The following is a 19,495-nucleotide window of genomic DNA, read 5'->3' on the forward strand; positions in this document are numbered from 1 at the left end:
TTTGTGTCCAGAGGGGAGGGGCAACCATTTCCTGTGGGATTATAAGGGGTCTGGTCTCATGTGGAAGTATTACATAATACAGATCTCCCTCGTGCAGAGAATAAGTCATGCTTGCATGATGGTCTTAAAGAGACCAGAAATATGACTGTAGAACATGTGCAGAAGCTAACAGAGCACGCTGTGAGGACTGAGCACTACACCTATTTCAATTTCAGATATGTTGACATTTCACCGGTTTAAAAAAAATAAATGCTCTTTGTATATACATATTTTAAAAAGAACTCTCCCTCTCACCCTCTGGGGGGTGGTATGTGTGTGCTCCTCACGTTCAGGTCCTCTACCAGAGGCCTGGAAGTTAGAGTGCTCTGTGCAGTGTCTTAGCTGGTCCTTGGACTGCACTCTCCTGGATGGAGACCTTTGATGTTGTGCCTGGAATCTGCTCAAGCTAATTTTCCAGCTCCTTTATGCTTCTATTACCACTAGGACCACTTTGGATTTTACCTTCCACATCTGCTCCAGATGTTTCTTCAGCACCTGGTTCTCCATTTTCTTGTGCTCCTTCTTCCCGATGTTGCTGTCCGGTAGGATTACAACATCTATGACAACTGCGGTCTTCTGTTCCTTGTCAACAATCACTACAATACTGCTTGGTTTGCCAGCAGCTTCTATGTGGAAGTGGAAGTCCCACATGACCTTACTCCTGTTGTTCTCAACCACCTTTTGTGATTGAGGACTTGGGGACTTCTAGTCCATATGCAGCACAGATGTTCCTGTACGCTATCACAGCCACTTGGTTGTGCCTCTACATCTACGCAGTTCCAGCTTGCTTCTTACATCCTATTACTATATGTTGGATAGTCTCTGGGGCACCTTTGCACACTGTTCAACTTTGTTCCCTTTGTAGACTCAACCCTCTATCTGATGCCTAGAGCCTGTTCTTGTGCTGCTGTGTTAGAGACTCTGCGCTGTGCTTTAAGTCTGTGTTGTGCCAGAAAAATGATTTCAGGAATTTGCCCCAAAATGATTGTCTATATTTAAACTGTTTTAAATGACTTGTCAACCCACAGTCTGTCAAACACATGACAAGCATGTCTCTTAAGAATGATATCAAGCCATTTTGAGCCAGAAATAAAACAGTCCTGTCACAAGGTAAGAAGCTGCAGTCGGTTTTTGGCAAAGTGACTTTTATGTATCCTATATTTATCTAGGTAAAGAGCGTCATTGCAATCAAAAATGTCTTTTTCACGAGCGATCTGGCCAAAAGTGCCATTTAAAAAAACAAAAAACAAAAAGTGTCATAAAGATGCTTCCTGGTGTCAAAGTCGTTTCCTCTATCTGCCGACAGTATCTCTATGTGTGTGTTTACTAAATGCCTTGCTCCAGCAGTGCCTGCTGTGTCATATTCCCAGGCTGGTTCAGCAGTAAACACCAATACACGCTCCTGCTGTAATGCGCGCTCCCGAGAGCCACGAGGCCGCGCGTTTAACTTGCCGTAGCCATGGCTGCGGTAAGCACTCACCCTCCTTCACTGACCTGACGGGGTCAGACAGCAGCAGGCAGGTAATTGGCACCAGGATGATACCGGCGGACACGTAACTACTGGATGTTCTTTTGTCCGAGTTGTCTACATCCTGTTCTCGGCATGCTCGACAAACAGATCTGGAACTCACCTGCTGGATTAAAGCGTCAGGATGAACGAAGTCTTCCACTTCCAAAGTTGCTCCAGAGTGAGTACTCCTTCCTATTAGTGCATTTACCACTAAGTTATACAGTTAGACTGTAAGTAGAGTCTATACCCACAGCACACCGCGGTCACAGCACAGTTGGCATAGTGGATTTGCAATCCGTGTCTTACTTTTCTCGTTTGCGTAATGTGCTTCAGTGTGATTGCACAAACACACTGCACTCCATAGAATTAGCAGTCTGTAGTAGCTGAAGCGGAGCAGTCAGTCGGTTGGAGGCCGCTTAAAATGTAGAAGCGGAGCAGAAGGGCTTATCATCATGTTTGGCTGCTGTTGGCCAATAGTTTGTTTTCGTGGTGGTGAGTGAGTCTCTGCGTTCAGGGGCTCGCCAGGGCGGGGTGGCTCCGATCCTCCACCGGAGAAAGACAATAGGCCGGCTGCATGAAGTAACCGGCATTTGATTAGACAGCAACGGAAGTTGCCCAACTTTGCCACAAAAATAAAAGGACTGGGTAATTCTTTTTTGCGTTTCTAGCCCTCTTTTTACCTTGATCTGATGATCAAAATGTACACTCCACTACACGTAATATGTGCTGTGAAAGTTATTAAGTTCTACAGGTGTTAATCACATAAGTTTCTTAGCAGCTCTATGCAGAACTTAATTAGATCAATTGCTTCTCTTTCTTGTAAACTCTCGTTTCTATGGTGGGGATTGGACATCTTTTTGCAAACCAAGTGTATCTGACTAAAGCTCTTTGAGAGACTCAAAAAAAAAACCCAACAACCTGGAACTAAACATGTAGACGTAGCTTTGCACAATTCACAGTTCAGATTAATTCATGTTTATCTTAGTCTGTCCCTTGAGAAAAAAGGAAGCACCCATTAGTACCTCGAAACTTTGGTCAGATGGGGATCTGCCATATAAACAGAAAATAAGGGAATACATGATGGGCCTGCTTTAAGCTTTTTCCATTATTTGGAAGCAAAACAGCCAAATAATCTTTGGTCCCAGCTACTTTAATTTGTTTTTGCTAATAATAAATTAAACCTATTTATTTGGTCAGACAAATCAGATAATGATTCGACTACTTTTAAACGATTAAAACATTTCATGAACAAAAATGAATAATTTAGTTTATATCATGTTCAGATTTACGATAGAATTCCATTCACATGATATGTGATGGAAAACTAGCAATAACTAACAGCCACTGTGTACGGTTATTAAGAGCAGAAAATGTTATTTTGCAAGTAAAATATTAGGTGCAAAAAATGTAATTGTAACAGTGTGGACACTGACATTTATTTTGAAATTAGGGACCGGAAGTCGCGGTGTTGCCATTGTTATTCGCGCGATAATGCTGGGCAGATCCTGCGAAGGAAAGCGAGCTGGCTGCCGAGCCTCATCTCAGGGAGTGATGTTCCAGATATTTACCTTTTCCGCTTTCCTGGATCAATATTAGCCACACCGCCGCCATGCCGTAGACACAGCGCCGGGGGTCTCGATGAAGCCTAACGGGGACTGCAGCAGGGAGGACGCGGGGCGGCTGTAACCGAGGGAAGAGGATGTACTGGGCTGCTGGTTTCGCCTCTTCCCGGCCGTGTGTTGTTGAACTGGGGCGGAATCACAGCCTGCCCATCGGGCTGTGCGGCTCCGAGCAGCAGCAGTCGTTGTATGGCTATATCATCGCCTTTCCTCTGCAGGATTACGGAGGCATCATGTCGGTTTTGGGCTCGGACTCCTGGTGGAAGAAGACCCTGTACATCACCGGGGGGGCCCTGCTGGCTGCTGCAGCCTACCTACTGCATGAGCTGCTCGCCATCAGGTAGGGACGCGCAACATTCCTGAGCTCTTTATCATCTTTATCACCACCAGGTTTCTGTTTGTTTTTTTGTTTGTTTGTTTGTTTGTTTGTTTAGTATTTCTTTTGCCTCCCGGGGCTCACGTTTTGATCGCACCCACCCCCGCTGACAGTGACTGATGAGTGACACCGCATAAAGCATTATGGATACAGGAGTGTGTACATGGGGATGTGGTTCCTCTGCAGCTCTCGCGGGAAGAGGCTCTTGCTGAGGTTGCCGTCCCTCGTTTTCTCCTTCAAAGGACACGACACTAGGTGGAGACTTAAAAAAATAATTAATAAGCGAGTCACGCGTCCGCTTGTGTGCCAGTTCCCGTGCGGAACACATCGGCACCTGAGCGTGTCTAAACGAAGCGCTCCTCGGACGCTGCGGAATCAGCCTGACCTTTAATGAGCTGAGACACAGCAGCTGTCCGCGTCATTTACAGTTGTTTTCTACAATGAAAGCTGGTGATCAGTATGCGGTCACTGTAAGAGAGATTAACACGGGACTATTGTCAGAGCACAGACCGCCAGGCTGTGAATGGACGGATTATTTATTTTTTTCGGCCAGGCCAGTGCCAGGAAGTAAGAACATCCTGTTACAGTGGCCTGGTAGTTTCTGCTTTCACTCCCCCTCCTCGATCCACAAGCTGCGTGAACCGTGCATTTCGTGCAGAAACTCTGAATCACGTGCAGGCCGCTGAGGCTGGCCCCGCAGCCTGCCGGCGTCATCTGTCCGTGCCATGTGATGTATTGTTGGCAGAGCTGCTGCTACGACTAGTCAGCTTTTGTTCTCCTTTTCCCAGCTGAGAGATCTTTGAGAAGTTCTTTAAGTGGTTCCTCTGAGAGACGAAGCACCACAACGTGCATGGAAGAAGGACGGCATGCGTAGATCAGGCGTAATAATATGATGTCAGTTTCTCTGCAGATTTAGAATATTTTCAGCACCATGTAACTGTGGACAGCTACCAAGGAGACCTGCAAGGTTTCAGCACCACAGTCAGCTCAAGTTTATTTATTTAGCATCACAACCAACAACTCCTAGCCACCACTGTGACAATAGAGAGGAAGAGCTCCCTTTAAACAGGAAGGAATCTCCAGCAGAGCAAAGTTTAGGAAAATCAAAAATATTTGCTCTGATCTCAGCCGCAAACAGGTGAAACCACAAGCTATGGGAGAGACTAGACAAAAGTTAATGGCATGCACTAGATTTATTTAAAAAAAACAAAAACATGGGGAGTGAAAAAAGGTGAGTGTAGTTTGTAGCTGCCTCCACCAGTGTATGAATGTGAGAGTGAATGAATAGTGGTATTGTAAAGCGCTTTGGGTGCCTTGAAAAGCGCTACATAAATCCAATCCATTATTATTATTATTAGTAGAAATGTTTAGTGCATCATGGGAAGTCCCCACTGCAGCCTTAGCCTGCCTTAGCCCTAACTACAAACGTTATGAAAAAAATAAGAATTTGTCGTCATGCAAGCATGAATTTATATTTTCTGCAGAATGTGGTTTACTGAAAATAAGCAAGGCCTTCCCTGAGAGAAAATAAAAGGCTTGTTTGGATGGCAGCATACGTTGCCTCAAAGCACACAATGCACACAACCACAGATGCTGGCACTGAAATATGGACTGATAGTAGATTGAGGGATTGCTCTTTTCTTTATATTTTAGGATGGAGCATCCATGACAGTTTAATCTCATAAGTTGTGAAACACTCAACCAGCTGTGTGTTGTTGTTTTTTTTTTTTTTTAAACAATCTTTTGTTGACTTGGGGTTTTTGAAACATGTTGCTGATATTAAATTAGAAATGAACATATTATTTTTTAGAATATAATAAAATATAAACTCTGTACTATCCTGTAAAAACAGATTTGTATTTAGTTTTTGTTTAGATAACATCCAGCCTGGAATGGGGTCAAGTTGCCAATTACATGGAATCAGTTTCTGATAATACGGTAATTAACTGTGATCAAGTGTTACAGTGATAAATTGTTCACAGTCAAATATCTGTTGTTACAAATGAATTCGTGTGACTTAGTGATTCGCTTGCTTAGCATCGTCAAGCTAACTGTGTCCAGTATTGGATGGTTTTTCGTTTTGTTTTGTTTTTTAACGATGTATTTATTGAGTTGTTTTATATTGCAAAAGTTCAGCTGATTTCATGTGAATTTGCTCCGCTAACCTTATCTAATGCTGGTGCTACATGATATGAGCTCTCTTATTGTAGTGTTTCCAGAGTATTTTAATTTATTTAATAAAATATAGATATTTGGTGTCCCTTTATTGATACAATAGTGCCATGCAAAATATTGCTCTATCATTTTTTTTCTGTCACTCTAAAAGTGGCCTGGGTAAAAAATTTTATTTTACTTATTTTTGTCTTAATGTACAGAAATACGTTTTTTTCCCCTCTGAATAATTAAAAAACGACATCATGTTGTAATGTGATCGTAAAATAGGATAGAACTCAAAAGAAAAGCAACCATAATCTATAATATAATTTCCACAAACCTAACTCTAAAAAAGGATGGTTAAAAGTGGAGTAAGTGTTGTCAGACCGCTTTGCAGTTACACAAATTTATTCAAATATAGGGAGCCGTGGTCAGTGATAAAAGAGATGCTAAACGGAGCAGATGGGGTCTGTGTGTGTGTGTGTGTGTACCTGAGATGATGCCTAAAAGCTTCTTCAGGAATAGAAATAGATGCCCAGATGAATGTGTAACGTGATTAGGAAAGCGGTGTAGTAAAATCAGATTAGATGTAGTTTTTTTTCCCTGTGCTGATGTGTTAGGTGTAGTTTTATTTCTCTGGTTGCAAAAAAGGTCTTAACTCTAATTGCCATATTAGATAGCATTGAGACACTCCTCAACTACAATTTTAGCACGGTAATAGCAGTGTAGGAATACCACCAACATCCTCCCTGCACAATTGCATTCTAGCTTATTATTATCTTAAGTGTCTTTAGACAGCAGGCCTACAGTACAGTGGGAGGAGAGATGACTCATTTAGTCAATATTCTGACTTATAACTGAAGCTCTTAATACCCCTCGGCTAATACAGTGGAGCAGTGTAAATACAACTTTGTGGATTTTAAGCCTTAGGTAGCTCAGCTGCTCCTTGTTTCACAGAACGATCTATCAAAGTGGAAATAAAATTTCTAGTCTTGACAATCACTTAAAGAGTTTTAATGGAGTATAATAACAGCTAGTGATGCCAGTATATCTCAAAACACATAAAGTCACTTGAAGTACAGACTCATTATGTAAAAGTTAGTGACCTCAGTGTGAATAAAGAAAGTGTTGTTTTTTTGGTTCCTTTTAATACTTATTTTCATTTATTGTTAGTTTTATTTCTTGTATATGTTATTGTTTATTTTATTTATAGTTTTCCATGTTTTACTGTGATTTATATTATTTTTTTTCCTTTTTGTTTAATATGTTTGTTTAAATCTTGATGTTGTCTTTCAACAGGAAAGCACTTTGGTCAGCTGTGTTGTTTTTCTGAAGTGCTCTATAAATAAAGTTGGATTGGGATTCATTGGAATTGTTTAACATAATAATTTTTTTTTTTTAAACTTGCAAAGAAAACAGAACTCGGCACGAATAGTGTGTCACCGTGCTAGAAAGAAACTGCAGGTGTGACCTACTCCTCACAGGGAGGTTGGCCAGAGCCTGAAGCTGAACTCAAAGTCCTGTTTTCTGTCCAGATGCTGAGTTACGTTTGGTTTTATCTCACTGGCCCCACTGCACCAATTGACCCTGAAAACAGGTGGAAAAACCGGTTGATTTCGGCTTCGCTGGGTTAAAATGAAACATTTTTAGGCAGTTTTTCCTCTTGGTATCTATGCATAGTTGGAAAAGCTCGAGACACCAAAGCATACTTTCATCCACACAGAATAGATGAAAGTATGCTGTTAACGTTAACACTGGCACAAAATGTACAAAATGAGACAATGTTAGCGAGTTTAAGAATGGTCTTTAAAGAGGTATAACGTTTACAGGTACAACATTTATTCATTGAGTTTCCCCCACCTTTGGTTTCTATGTAGGAAGGAGCAGGAGTTGGACTCCAAAGACGCCATCATCCTCCATCAGTTTTCCAGGCCAAAGAATGGTGTGCCCAGCCTCTCGCCCTTCTGCCTCAAAATAGAGACGTATCTGCGGATGGCGGATCTGCCCTACCAGGTGATAACAGAGAGGGGAGGGGGGTGTTTCTGCCTCTGAAGAGTTGAAGTTGTTTTTCTCTTCAGCCATTAATAGCTACTTCTGTTGCACAGCCTTAATGTCTCTCTTCCATCAGCATCAACACTGGGTAGCACAAGCTAATGGCAGCTTAGAAATGGGGTCCCATTTGTCAACAGCTTCCATATAAGGACAAAAACAATGAAAGCTGTTGGACGTGACGGAGTTGAAGATCTTAAGATTTTAGTTGTTAATGACCATCTTGGTTGCAAAAAATGGATGCAATGAGGAAGACTGGGTCTGACTTTGAAACCACATGCTTATTATGGATGATGACTTGTGATTTACAGCTTGTTAGTCAATGATTGTGTAGTTTCATGCCACAAATAAGTCTCCATTTTCACATAGGTCTACAGTCTCTTTGTTTTGTTAATAAAATGTACACACAGCCCAGGAAATTCATGTGCAAAGTTGTTTCCCTTTGCAGAACTACTTTGATGGCAGGCTATCTCCGCAAGGTAAGATGCCCTGGATCGAGTACAACCACGAACAGGTGTCGGGGTCAGAGTTTATAGTGGACTTCCTGGAGGAGAAGCTGGGTGTGAACCTCAACAAGAACCTCACCCCACAGGAGATAGCTGTGTCCCGCGCTGTCACCAAAATGGTTGAGGAACACCTCTACTGGTAAGTAAGTCGTATAGGTATACAGTGCTTTAGCTGTGCCTTTGAAAGGCTTTTAAGAGCTAAGACTTCAGGCACTTTAAATGGAAAAGCCACTGTCAGATCATTTTAAAGACCAAAAGCAGTTCTCTGTTTCTACAGTTTGATTTAATTATTGCACTTGAGGGGTGAAATTATGTGGTGCTGAGTTGATTATGTAATTTTGTGTGTATGCATTCATATTTAAATGCACACTTTAATGTGCTCAGTGCTAAACCATATGAGGAACCGCCTACACGGATCCTCCCGGGAAAAAAAGGTCCAATTTATTTTAGCAGCAAGAAAAAAAAAAAAGACACACTGCAGATTTATTCTAAAAACAAAAAAGTAAGATTATTTGTGCATTGTTTGTGCAGCTTTTCAGCCCAGGCTCTGATATCTGCCATCCTTCGCAGCAGTGAGTCACTCCAGGATCACTGGGGGAGAGACATGCTGCTAGGAAATCGTTTTCCACACTCCATCTACACCGAGAGGAGTGTTTTCCATTACCTAAAAGCTCTATCTCTCTTTCTCTATCCATCCCCCTCACAAAGGCGCACGCACATACACACACTAACTCGGTTTGATCCATGTGGTATGGCCTATTGCTCTCTATATAATAATTTTAGAACACAATTTGAACTACTCATTGGTTTTAGTTCACTTATAAAAAAGGAACAACGGATGGAACAATTTGCTGGCTTTGTGTTATAAACTGAATCTGCTCCATTTCTCAAAAAGCAGCAGAGGTCATTCATGTAATCTACATTCACGCTCCCTCCCGTCTTGTCTCCTTGTGTCACCTCCCTGCTCCTCTTCCTCTGCTTGTCCATGCACCCTGCACCAAGTTTGGACCCACATATAGACCTATTGAGTGAATTATTTATTTCAGGGAAGGGCAGCATGACAGCGTGCTGCTCTTTGTGCACTGAGACACAGCCTAGAGATAGATTTGGTTAGATCGTGCACACAGAGAGTTGCCTTCCTGATTCATAGTGGCATGGTTATAGAGCAGAAAATGTTCTCAAAGCTAGCTTTACTATTATATACTCATTTATTTTGCTGTGCTTTTTAAAAATACAAATCTGTTAATAACTCTGTAATACCAGAAAAGGATCACTCAACTATACTTTAAAGTAGACATACACAGACAACTAGTGTTAGCAGCTGTGATCCAGTGAATGTCAAAGAGGAATTTCAAGAGTAAAACTGGGCATAAATACAACTTTAAATTGAGATTAACCTTATGCTGGATATTTAAATGTCCAACTGTTTGCAAACACAGCAGGTATAACCGCGGATTAAAGGGGGATTCGGCAGGAGGAGGAACTCTAAGATGGGCTGTAACACATCTATGGTGAAAAGAATGAGTTAGAAATAAGTCACGCAGTAAAATGATTTGTTTCGTGAGCTCCATTGGACTTTTCTTTGTGTGCAGGCTGTGATTGGCTGACTTGGGCTGCTGCTCTGATATTCACTGCTCTTTGTGGATTTAGCCAGCAAAGTTCACTAAAATACTGTATAAGTAGATGTTTCATAAGCTTTATGGCTAAATGGCCCCAACTCCTAGACACTATAAAGCTAGTATAAAAGCCATAGTTCACAGAGTGAATCTAATCGGCATCATTACCCATCATTACCAAAATGATCCCTGCCACCCTCGGTGTAACCAGTCCGATGTACTGTTTAGCCTGCACTAAACCGCCAGGTATTCCCATGCAACCCTTGAATAACACTGTTTGTTTGACAAGAGGTTTCAAAAAATGTAATTTAGTACAGCATCAGACATGTATCTGATTATAAAACTCTAAAATCAATGAGGGCATTACATGTAAGATTTAAATTTCCTGTATGGAAACTTTCTTGTATTGAGCAGCCAGAACTTTTGAAAACAGTCATCCTTCATCCATCCATCTTCCTCTCTTTCTTGCATCCTTCTCCATCTGTCAGGATCACACATTAGCATTTTTTTCTCTCCCTGGGAAATACTGCAACTGCAGCTTTATCTTGAAAATGCAGTTTGTGGCGAACTGCACAGAAACATTTGCAAAGGTTGCATTTGAAATTACCTGGGGATTAAAAATACTCTATTTATGCTTGCTCCTCTTCTGGTTTGTTTGTTTATTTGTTTATTTGTTTGTTTGTTTGTTTGTTTAAAGAATACAGACACTTTGGACATCAGATAATATAACAGGAAGTAGCATTTGGCCAATGGATAGTCCCCACTCTGAAAATTAATATAACCCAGATTCTTTAATTCAGTTTCTATTGAGCAACCAGTCACATACAGCAGAAAAATGACAGAGGCCAGGCACTGGCCTTTAGATGAACTGAGGGGTAAAAGCTCTAACCCATGTAGGTAGAAACATGTAGGTCTCCCCTGCACTTGTACTATTATCAACAAACAGCTTGGCTGTCATTGAGTTCTGTTGTTGAGCCAAAAAAAAAAAGAAAAAAGCACCAAGCCCAACTTCTTCACTTCTTCAGACTTTTTCAGATCATAAACAGAAAGAAAAAAAAAGTCCTACAGTGTGAAAAGTCCAAGTGTGTAAGAATGTAACAGCTTAATCATAGTATCTGGATACACAGACAACTTATGCAGAACAGAAGCAACAAATGTATGAAATACCAGAGTTGCTGTTTTCATTGTCTTTGTTTTATGGAGTGAATTCATGTGAAACATTTGTCCTTTGGTGGTTTCACAAGGGATTTTGAGGGTTTGAGTTGGGTTTGTTTGCTTGTAAATAAACAGGATTTGTTGGACCACAGTGTGAGAAAAATCTCAATATAGAGATACACTATATGCTGCCATTTCTGCAGCATTGCTTTCTTTTCATGAGTAACTGTAAGTTGCCGGTGCTTTGCAGCAGTAGGCGTCTATATTTTATCACGAGCAGCAGGAACGGATTCCAGGCATTTCTTTCAACCCTCAGGCCGACAGTTTGAAGGGCTGAATATACGATGTTGTGTTCTGGCAGCAAGTGAATGGGTGGAGCACTTTTATTGATTAAGTTGAGGCTAATTGTCATTAGACATAAAGCTTTACGATGCAGTGGCTGGACCTTTCATTAAACACTTTTATTGGAATCCCACTCTAATTCACTTTGACTCAGCATCATAGAGTAAAATATTACTGTTGGTCCTTTGTAAAATTCTGGTTTGCCACCATATTCAGTTTTAAAAATACAGCACTAGACTGGAGAGATGAATAAACATGGCTCTTCTTTCTTGTATTAGTGTAGTTTTTGGTTTTACTTGAAACGGATCTAATGATTTACAGATCTTTTTAATACAACACAACATGACAATGTTTCTGCAAAGCAGGGGTGAAAATGCCAAAGTGAACACAGACACGCAGTCACTGAACTAACTAAATAAGATTTAAGCATTAAGGCATTAAAGCTGTTTTTCCTTGTTTTTGCTTTATTTATCTCCTTTAAAAACAGCAGTATGAACAAAAACATGCTTTTGGAGAACTGTTATATCCCTAACCTTTTGTATGTGATAATTTTATGTTTAAATATGTGTGCTAATATTGATGGTGTTATACCTTCTAGCATGTTCTTGGTACATGAATTGTATGCTGAGTGGGATAAGGTTTTTTGGCTGTGTAGAAATCATTTTGTATGTTCAACTATAAATGATACAAATGAACTGATGGCTCAAAGACTCAGTTTCAAATGTGGTTTGTTCTTTTTTGAAAAGACCACGATGATTTTAGACCAACATTTGGAATACTTTTTGATCTTGAGCTAAGTAAGTACAGGAAGAGTGTAAGAAACTGACAGACTGTAGGTGTAGCTGAGGCTCACTTTTGATTTAGAGGAGTAGCTTTTTGCCAGCCAGTGTAATCGTAACACAGTGTTGTCTACATTGTGTTTTCCTTCAGGACAATAGCCTACTGCCAGTGGGTGGATAACCTGGAGGAAACACAGAAGCTGCTGGCGATGAGTGGGCCTCTGAGTGACACGCTGAAATGGATGCTTAGCCACCTGAATGGTGGCATGGTGCGGCGGGAGATGTACGGCCACGGCATCGGACGCTTCTCCAAGGAGGAGGTCTACACACTGATGGAGAAGGACATGAGGACACTGGCCACTCTACTGGGTACGGACGCCTGTTCAGTAGAACTAAGACTAACCTCATCAGGACTGTGGTTATAGAGCGATACGCTAATGCTGTTATGCAAGCTGATAATGGAGCTAGTGTTATTTCTTTTTTCCATTGGCTGCAATGAAAATACATGAATTTGTTACTGTGAGCTGATATTTCTCAAAATATTCACAAGCTCCTCTTAATTGGTTTATATTTATCAGAACAAAATGTCATTTATCTGCATTTTTGCACTTGAATTTTATTGAGGTACAGACAGTAATAAATGAAAACAGAGAACGTTCTGGATGTTAGCTGGAGGGATGCAATATAAGTGTGTTTAGAATAGTGCTTTGCATCGATCTGCTTGTGTCATTACAGCGAACAACAGCTTGTATAAAATGGAAAAGTCATTCCCGAGTGAAAACATTGGTACACTCCACAACCATCTGGCTTCCGTCTTTTAATGTTTGTTACACACAAGTACCAGAAGTGTTCATCTAAAATCTGGCATTTTAACCAGAAGAGCTGATTTCCCAACTTCAAAATGAAATTAGTTTACTTTGAAGTTTGCTCTCTGAAGGGCAAGAAAAGCACACAAATACTTAGCAACCTTTCATTAACCTGCCTTCCTGTAGTGTTTTGGTTTCCCTCTGCATTACTGGAAGTGTTTACAGGTTACATTAAAAACATCTCTAATGGCATTGATGATGATGTGTATAAGAGCAGGGATTCCCAACCAGGAGAGATGTCAGCAGCTGCCTGGGGTACTCAAAGATCACAGAGTATTTCCACTTATTTGAAAAATGTATGAATAAATTGAACAAATTTAAAAACAAAAGTAAAAAGAAGTTCATTTCAGTTTTATTTATATAGCACTAAATGACAAGTTTCAAGGCGTTTTATATTAAAGTAAAGACCCAACGATAATAAAGAGAAAACCCCAACAATCAGACAACCCCCTATGAGCAAGCACTTGGCAGAGTTGGGGGGAAAAAAAACATCCAGCAGAGCCAGGACAAGTTGGGGGTGAGGGGAGGGAGACGAGACAAAAGACACACTGTGGAAGACAGGCAGAGATGAATAATAACCGATGAAGAGAAGGCAGTATGGGAGAAATATGCTCTGTCTTTCTAGTCAGTGTTAGCACTCTCTGCAGCAGTTCAAAATGTGCTCGGTGAAATGTGTTTAGGTGGGGGGAAAAGTATCCAAAAACAACCGTGAACTAAGATTTAGTGCTAGTGATAGATCATTTTGTATTGTAATCTTAAAATAAAGCCGTTCACACACCTGATGCATCAAATTTGTACTGATATTTCATACATTAAGATGGATATTGAAATGGTAAAATAATACTATTTTACCTCAGGCACACAGCTAGACACTGCTCTGGCTCTTTGAAATGATTTCTGTCTCCTCAGATGTGATACTGACTCTGCTAACAAGAGCTTAAACTGCCCCACTGACATCCTATATGTATAAACATTACATGACCAGCTCATATCCCAAGAATTCGGAATATAACATTTTTTTCCCAGCACACTCAGTGTGCAAAGGTCTTAATGATAAACATCTCAAAAAGTGAGCTAAAGGTAGTTCATGAAGTCAGTTAGTGCATCAAAAAAGCTCAAAGTAAAGCGAAAACTGTTGGTTTACAAACACCTTCTGCCAGTACAAGTGGAATGAAAATCATCTGTAGCAAGAAAGCTTTCAACAACACAGATGGAATGAGTTGCAGAGTTGAAAAAGGAGTACTTTAATTTGGTTTTTGATATCTATTATGTGTCTGTGTGTGTGTGTTTGGTTACTTTGTTTCTGTTATTGATTTGCAGCAGGTAAATCATCACTGTAAAAACTGATTTGTTTTAAAGTCTTCTCAGCTCTGCATTAACATGCCACAGCAGATTACTAACAGCCAACATGCCAGTACTGGTGAACAGGGACAGTATCAGCTGGCCAACTTGTTGCTTCATCGCTGCTTATTAATGTTACTAATAGTTTTAATTTAACCATCTTTAGCTGCACAGTGCTGTGGAAGTTCTCGTATATTCCCTTTATCGTTGCTTGAAATTGCTGTTTGTTTTCTGTCTTGCAGGAGATAAGAAATACTTCATGGGGTCTAAGATGTCAACATTAGATGCTACAGTGTTTGGGCATCTAGCTCAAGCCATGTGGACTTTACCTGGAACACGACCAGAGCAACTTATCAAAGGTCAGAGGATCTATTCAGTAATTGCAAATCAACACATACATGCTGTATTTTATCACAAGTTTTTGTATATTACCTTGTCCTTGCAAAATTTAAGCATACTTGTGAGATGTTTTCACTGGTGCATTTTTATGTGTAGTCCACTAGATGGCAGTGCTGTTCTGCTGCAGTGCAGTGCTGCTTACACAAGCTCAGAGAGCAGCTTTAAAGTCTCACACAGGGAACACTGAAGTCTTTTTATCTTTTCAGAGAACAGCATCAGAGCTTGATTCTGTGTTTTAATCCATAATTTGTGATCAAGGTGATTGTGGGAAGAAAACCGGACACAAGAAAAGACTAACAAAGGCAGTAAGCACCTGTGATACCACCTGCTAGTTTCTTCTCTGTCTTCAAAAAGATTTACATGTCTCCACAGGAGAGCTGATCAACTTGGCCATGTTCTGCGAGCGGATGCGGAGGAGGTTCTGGCCCGAGTGGTTTGTTGAGGTGGAGGATTTTTACTACGACGGAGACAGCGAGAGCAGCAGCGGGGGCACCCCCACGGGCCTGCTGGACTTCGGCCTCTTCTCCAGGACTGACACGCTGGACGACAGCGATGGCAGCAGCCACTCAGCCGGACGCACGCACACACATTCCCCCGACTCTGACCGCTCACTATTTGATTCGGACGTGGGCACAGGGTCTGACAATGATGCTCAGTTTAAAGAGGAGTCAATGCCAGACCTGGAAGTTTGACCTAGGCAGACTGAGACTGACCGAAGGCTAGAACAGTCGGTGCTACAGGCTGCTGTGTGGTTTTGCTTAAATAAATCTGGCTGGAACGATGTGTCCAAGCAGCAGCTCACACACAGCTGAAAGAACTATTCCAGCTCCTCCACCTGTAATGCCCAGCATGTTACAACTTCCCAATGGGCAGACTGGGCGTTTGTATGCGGACGATGCAAAATAAACCTTACAAAACATGCAACTGTACAGTCAGTTCCCTCCCGTAACGTCAGAACTGTCCCTGTGACAGTTCCTCTTTGCCTTATTTGTCTCATCCTAAGATGCAGAAGCTAGCGCGAAAGGTTAACACACAAAGGAACCATCTCATGAAGAGCGCGTTGGCAACAGAAGAGTGCTACAGACATGACAGGTGGCACTTCACTTGCTATGAAATGATGCAACTAATCACCACTCTGCCGTGTGTCATAACGCACAAAACCACTGAAACAGGTGGAGATTGAAAAAGGAACAGCTGCCATGTCTCTGCTGTTAGCCATCCGTGTGCTGAGGAGTAAACACAGATGACATTGAGCATCAGTCCGTGCATTAAGTTGACCCTAAAGTCATTTTCCTCATGCTCCCTCATGCTTCTGTATGTGGTGAAAAAAAGTAATTCAATCATTTTGTCTAAAAGCCCAGATACACTTACTGTATAGGCCTGTTGAACAGAAATCAGGAGGTAAGGTTTGTGCCTATTTCTTCTGCAAGCTTCATCCTATTTTCTGCCCAGTAAGTAATTATCTGCCTGCACTTTGTTATTGTTGAACTTGGAGAGTTGGGGGGGGGGGGGGGGGGGGTGTTGTTGTTGTCGGGTCTTTTTTTTTTTTTGGTTTTTTTTTTTGTAGTTTCTTCCAAACTTCTTGTGGTCTTATCGAAGAGCTGCAGTTCTTGTATTTGACCACTAGATGGAGTCAGCAGTCCGCCTGTTGCCTTCTACATCAAGGTCACTCCAGACTAAGGACGTGCAGTACATTTAACACAAGAAATGTCCACTTCTTTGCTAAATCTCCCATTCATACGTAGCGCGCGCGCTTGTGTGTGTGTGTGTGTGTGTGTGTGTGTGTGTGTGTGTGTGTGTGTGTGTGTGTGTGTGAGAGAGAGAGAGAGAAAGATACTGCATCCTACAACTTAGCGCAGCAACAACTCACCCTCAGCGCTCAGAACATTGAGACAAATGGGTGAAACTCCTTTGCGACATTTTTTTGTTATGATATAATTTATTATCAGTGCCACTTGATATTATTCTTTCTACAATAATTTATTTTTTGTTAAATATATACATATATTTAATGTTATTTCTTTTTCTTATTGCTCTCAAAGAGAGATCTTAATTTGCACTAGTGGAAATTTAATTTTCACCTCATTTCAGTCGGAGGAGTCAGCTGTGAAGGCACAGAATGGAGACTGAATGACGCTGATAAAGATCAAGCTGCAGTGGACTGTGCTGCTCATGTCGGCTGCGCATATGCGAATGTTACCGGGTGTGAATGTCATCAGTGAAGCAGCTGATAAAGTGTTTGCAGACCGGACTGAGTCAGAATACCAAATGAAAAGGAAGCGACTATAGCTTGGTGGAAAATCTTGATTAAAATGTGGACCAAAGTGTCTGGGCCGGGGGGAGCGTTCGTTTTTGTCTGTCACGTTAAGCTCGCTGGAAGTGCTCGTAATGAAAATGTGATGGCTTTTAAAAACTGACTATGGTACATAAAAAGTAAGTGTGACTTGCATTAAAGGGTCTACAAACCCTGATTATAAACTTTTTTTTTTCTCCTCACGAGTGGCACTAAACCGTGCAGATAGTTTTGTTTTGAATTCTCCAGGCTCGGAGTCTCTTTTCTTATTTCGCTCCACGAGATTAATGGAGTTTCATTTTAATTCCTGGAAAAATTAAAAAAAAATCTTCATTCAGCTGGCTGGATAGATGGTCAGAGTTGCCAGATTCATTAGTTTTTATTTCACAGAAAGAGGAATAAATAAAAAGTAAATGAACAAAATATGAGATGGTTAACTTAAACACTTATTAGCCTAGAATCTTACAGTGCAAACAGGTTTCATAGGTTATATTCACGTGCTGGCAAAAAAAGGGCCCAAATCAGATTCCTTTGCTTAAATACCACTCGTGTTTCTTCACAAAAGCACAAATCACAGAAATCTGCTTTCTTTTTTTCAATTCTTTCATATGGAGCCCTGAAATACAGAGTTTTTTATTCAGTGAAAATCAGAATCCAACCACTCCGGGCTCCAACACTGCCTCCACGCCTCAATATGAAGCTAGGAGTTACTGTACCACAAAAAGCCACGATCTTTCTCTTCGTCCTCTCTGATTAGCCGGCCACTTCTGCACATCAACTTAAAAGTGAACCGGTAAACGCATTTTTTCGGCCTCTTGTCGCTTCTGTGTAAAAGTACGATGCACGGGACGCTGTTACACATGCGTCTCACTGTTTTTCTGATATTGGCTAAGAGAGGAATGCAAAAAAAAAAAAAAGTGCCAAACAAACTCATCGGAGGATTAAACCAGAATTTCTGCATAGGGCCTTGGAGTGTGAACCCAGCCTTCAGATGTCTGTCACAAAAATCAATTGACTTGTAAATCATTCAAATTAAATATTAAAGCTAATAAGATGACCTTTGATTTTTGCATGTTTTCGAAACATTTTTGAACATATTTTACCTGTCACCAAAAAAAGTTTTTTTGAGCAACTATCAGACATTTCTGCAGAATTATTAAAAGCTGTTGGTAACTTCTTCTTTTTTTTTCCAGAAAAGGATCCATTTATTTTTCTAATGCAAACAGAGTCGTGTTGCATTTTTCCCTCAGATCTACAAAGAGGCACAGCACCTCTCCGGTGATTGTTTTGGTCGCGCAGGCTGCAACTTAACTGCTTTTTGTTAAGTCTCACTGCTCTCATTAGTGTCATTCTAAGAAGCAGCTGGCAGCTTTTTAGCTCTAGACAAACTGCTTAGCACCATATGACACTAATAATGACAGCAACTTGCTGGTGATCATAATTGAGCTTATTTAGCAAGTAAAGAGCTAAAATTTCCTTCAGAAGCTGGAGACCAAACCACTGATAAATTTGAGTGAGTACTGTAGTTATATCAGACAGCCAGGAATGCCAATTGAACAACAATGCTCTAAATCTCTCTAATGAGCAAGTGTATAGAGATATATATATATATAATATATTGTTAGCTTACTGGATTAATATTAAACATGTCCACCTTTCTAATAATGAGTTTATGTTGGTAATCTCTGTGAGCCAAAGCTCAGGGTTCAGACTGCTCTTAATGCTCCGTTTTAGACATTTTTTCCACTCTTGGCTCTCACTGCGATCAATGAGGGGTTATCCCTAATAGCTTTGGCAGTGGGAACAGAAGCCGACCCACCAGCTGTTCAAACCTGTTGTTTGTGAGAGGCACCCAATCAGAAGAAATTTGTTTTTAATGTATGAGAGGTAAAAGAGCTTGTTTCAGACAGAGGCCGGACTGAGGGAGGCACTGTAGAAGATACCTAAGGTTTATTTTTAAAACTATGAAGTGGAAGTGAGAGTGGCAGTTCACTTTAAATAAGGGGGAAAAAATCCATCCATTTCCATCCTTATGAAGGAAAAGTGGATATCTCAAAACCTGGCCAGGGAAAACCAAAACTGTCTGCATGTCTATGTATCATCTGAGGAGATGACTTTTATGTTTTGTTTTTTTTATTGTTTTGGGGAACAATCCTAGGTAGCTGCCCAAAGGCCAGAGATGAACTGAGACTCAGGTTGTAGAAACAACCTTCTTCAATCATGTCAACCTGTGGTTTGCATTCCGACCTGATCCGCACCAGTCTTGGTTGTGTGCTTCTCAGTCGCTTCATCCAGTCTGGGCATGATATTACAGTACAGTTGGACTGCATTAATCAAGCCATATTAAAACTAGATGTCTTGTTATTGGAACCACGTCATAGCGTTTGCTGCTGGTGTAATGTAAATATTGTATGTGTGACAAAGTGTATCATACTGTATGTAGAGCTGACT

At 40.9% G+C, this 19,495-nt stretch overlaps 1 protein-coding gene across 2 annotated transcripts; it reads left to right on the top strand.

Annotated features, from left to right (window-relative positions):
* The first annotated feature begins 424 nt into the window (after nt 1–424).
* Nucleotides 425–18,287, top strand: faxcb (failed axon connections homolog, metaxin like GST domain containing b). Of its 2 annotated transcripts, XM_085422559.1 has the most exons (7): nt 425–1,727; nt 3,387–3,508; nt 7,576–7,711; nt 8,196–8,392; nt 12,297–12,514; nt 14,595–14,711; nt 15,124–18,287. In XM_085422559.1, the coding sequence occupies exons 1-7, from the start codon at nt 1,692–1,694 to the stop codon at nt 15,441–15,443; spliced, it is 1,146 nt and encodes a 381-aa protein (XP_085278685.1). In that variant the 5' UTR covers nt 425–1,691; the 3' UTR covers nt 15,444–18,287. The 2 variants fall into 2 exon arrangements, with proteins under 2 accessions (XP_085278685.1, XP_085278684.1); XM_085422558.1 differs by lacking the exon at nt 425–1,727 and having other exon boundaries at nt 2,980–3,508.
* Nucleotides 18,288–19,495: the final 1,208 nt, after the last annotated feature.

The sequence above is a fragment of the Rhamphochromis longiceps genome, linkage group LG11 (assembly GCF_057381845.1).
Source record: "Rhamphochromis longiceps isolate RC_006_pf linkage group LG11, R_longiceps_female_GT1.1, whole genome shotgun sequence".
In the NCBI taxonomy this organism is placed as follows: domain Eukaryota; kingdom Metazoa; phylum Chordata; class Actinopteri; order Cichliformes; family Cichlidae; genus Rhamphochromis; species Rhamphochromis longiceps.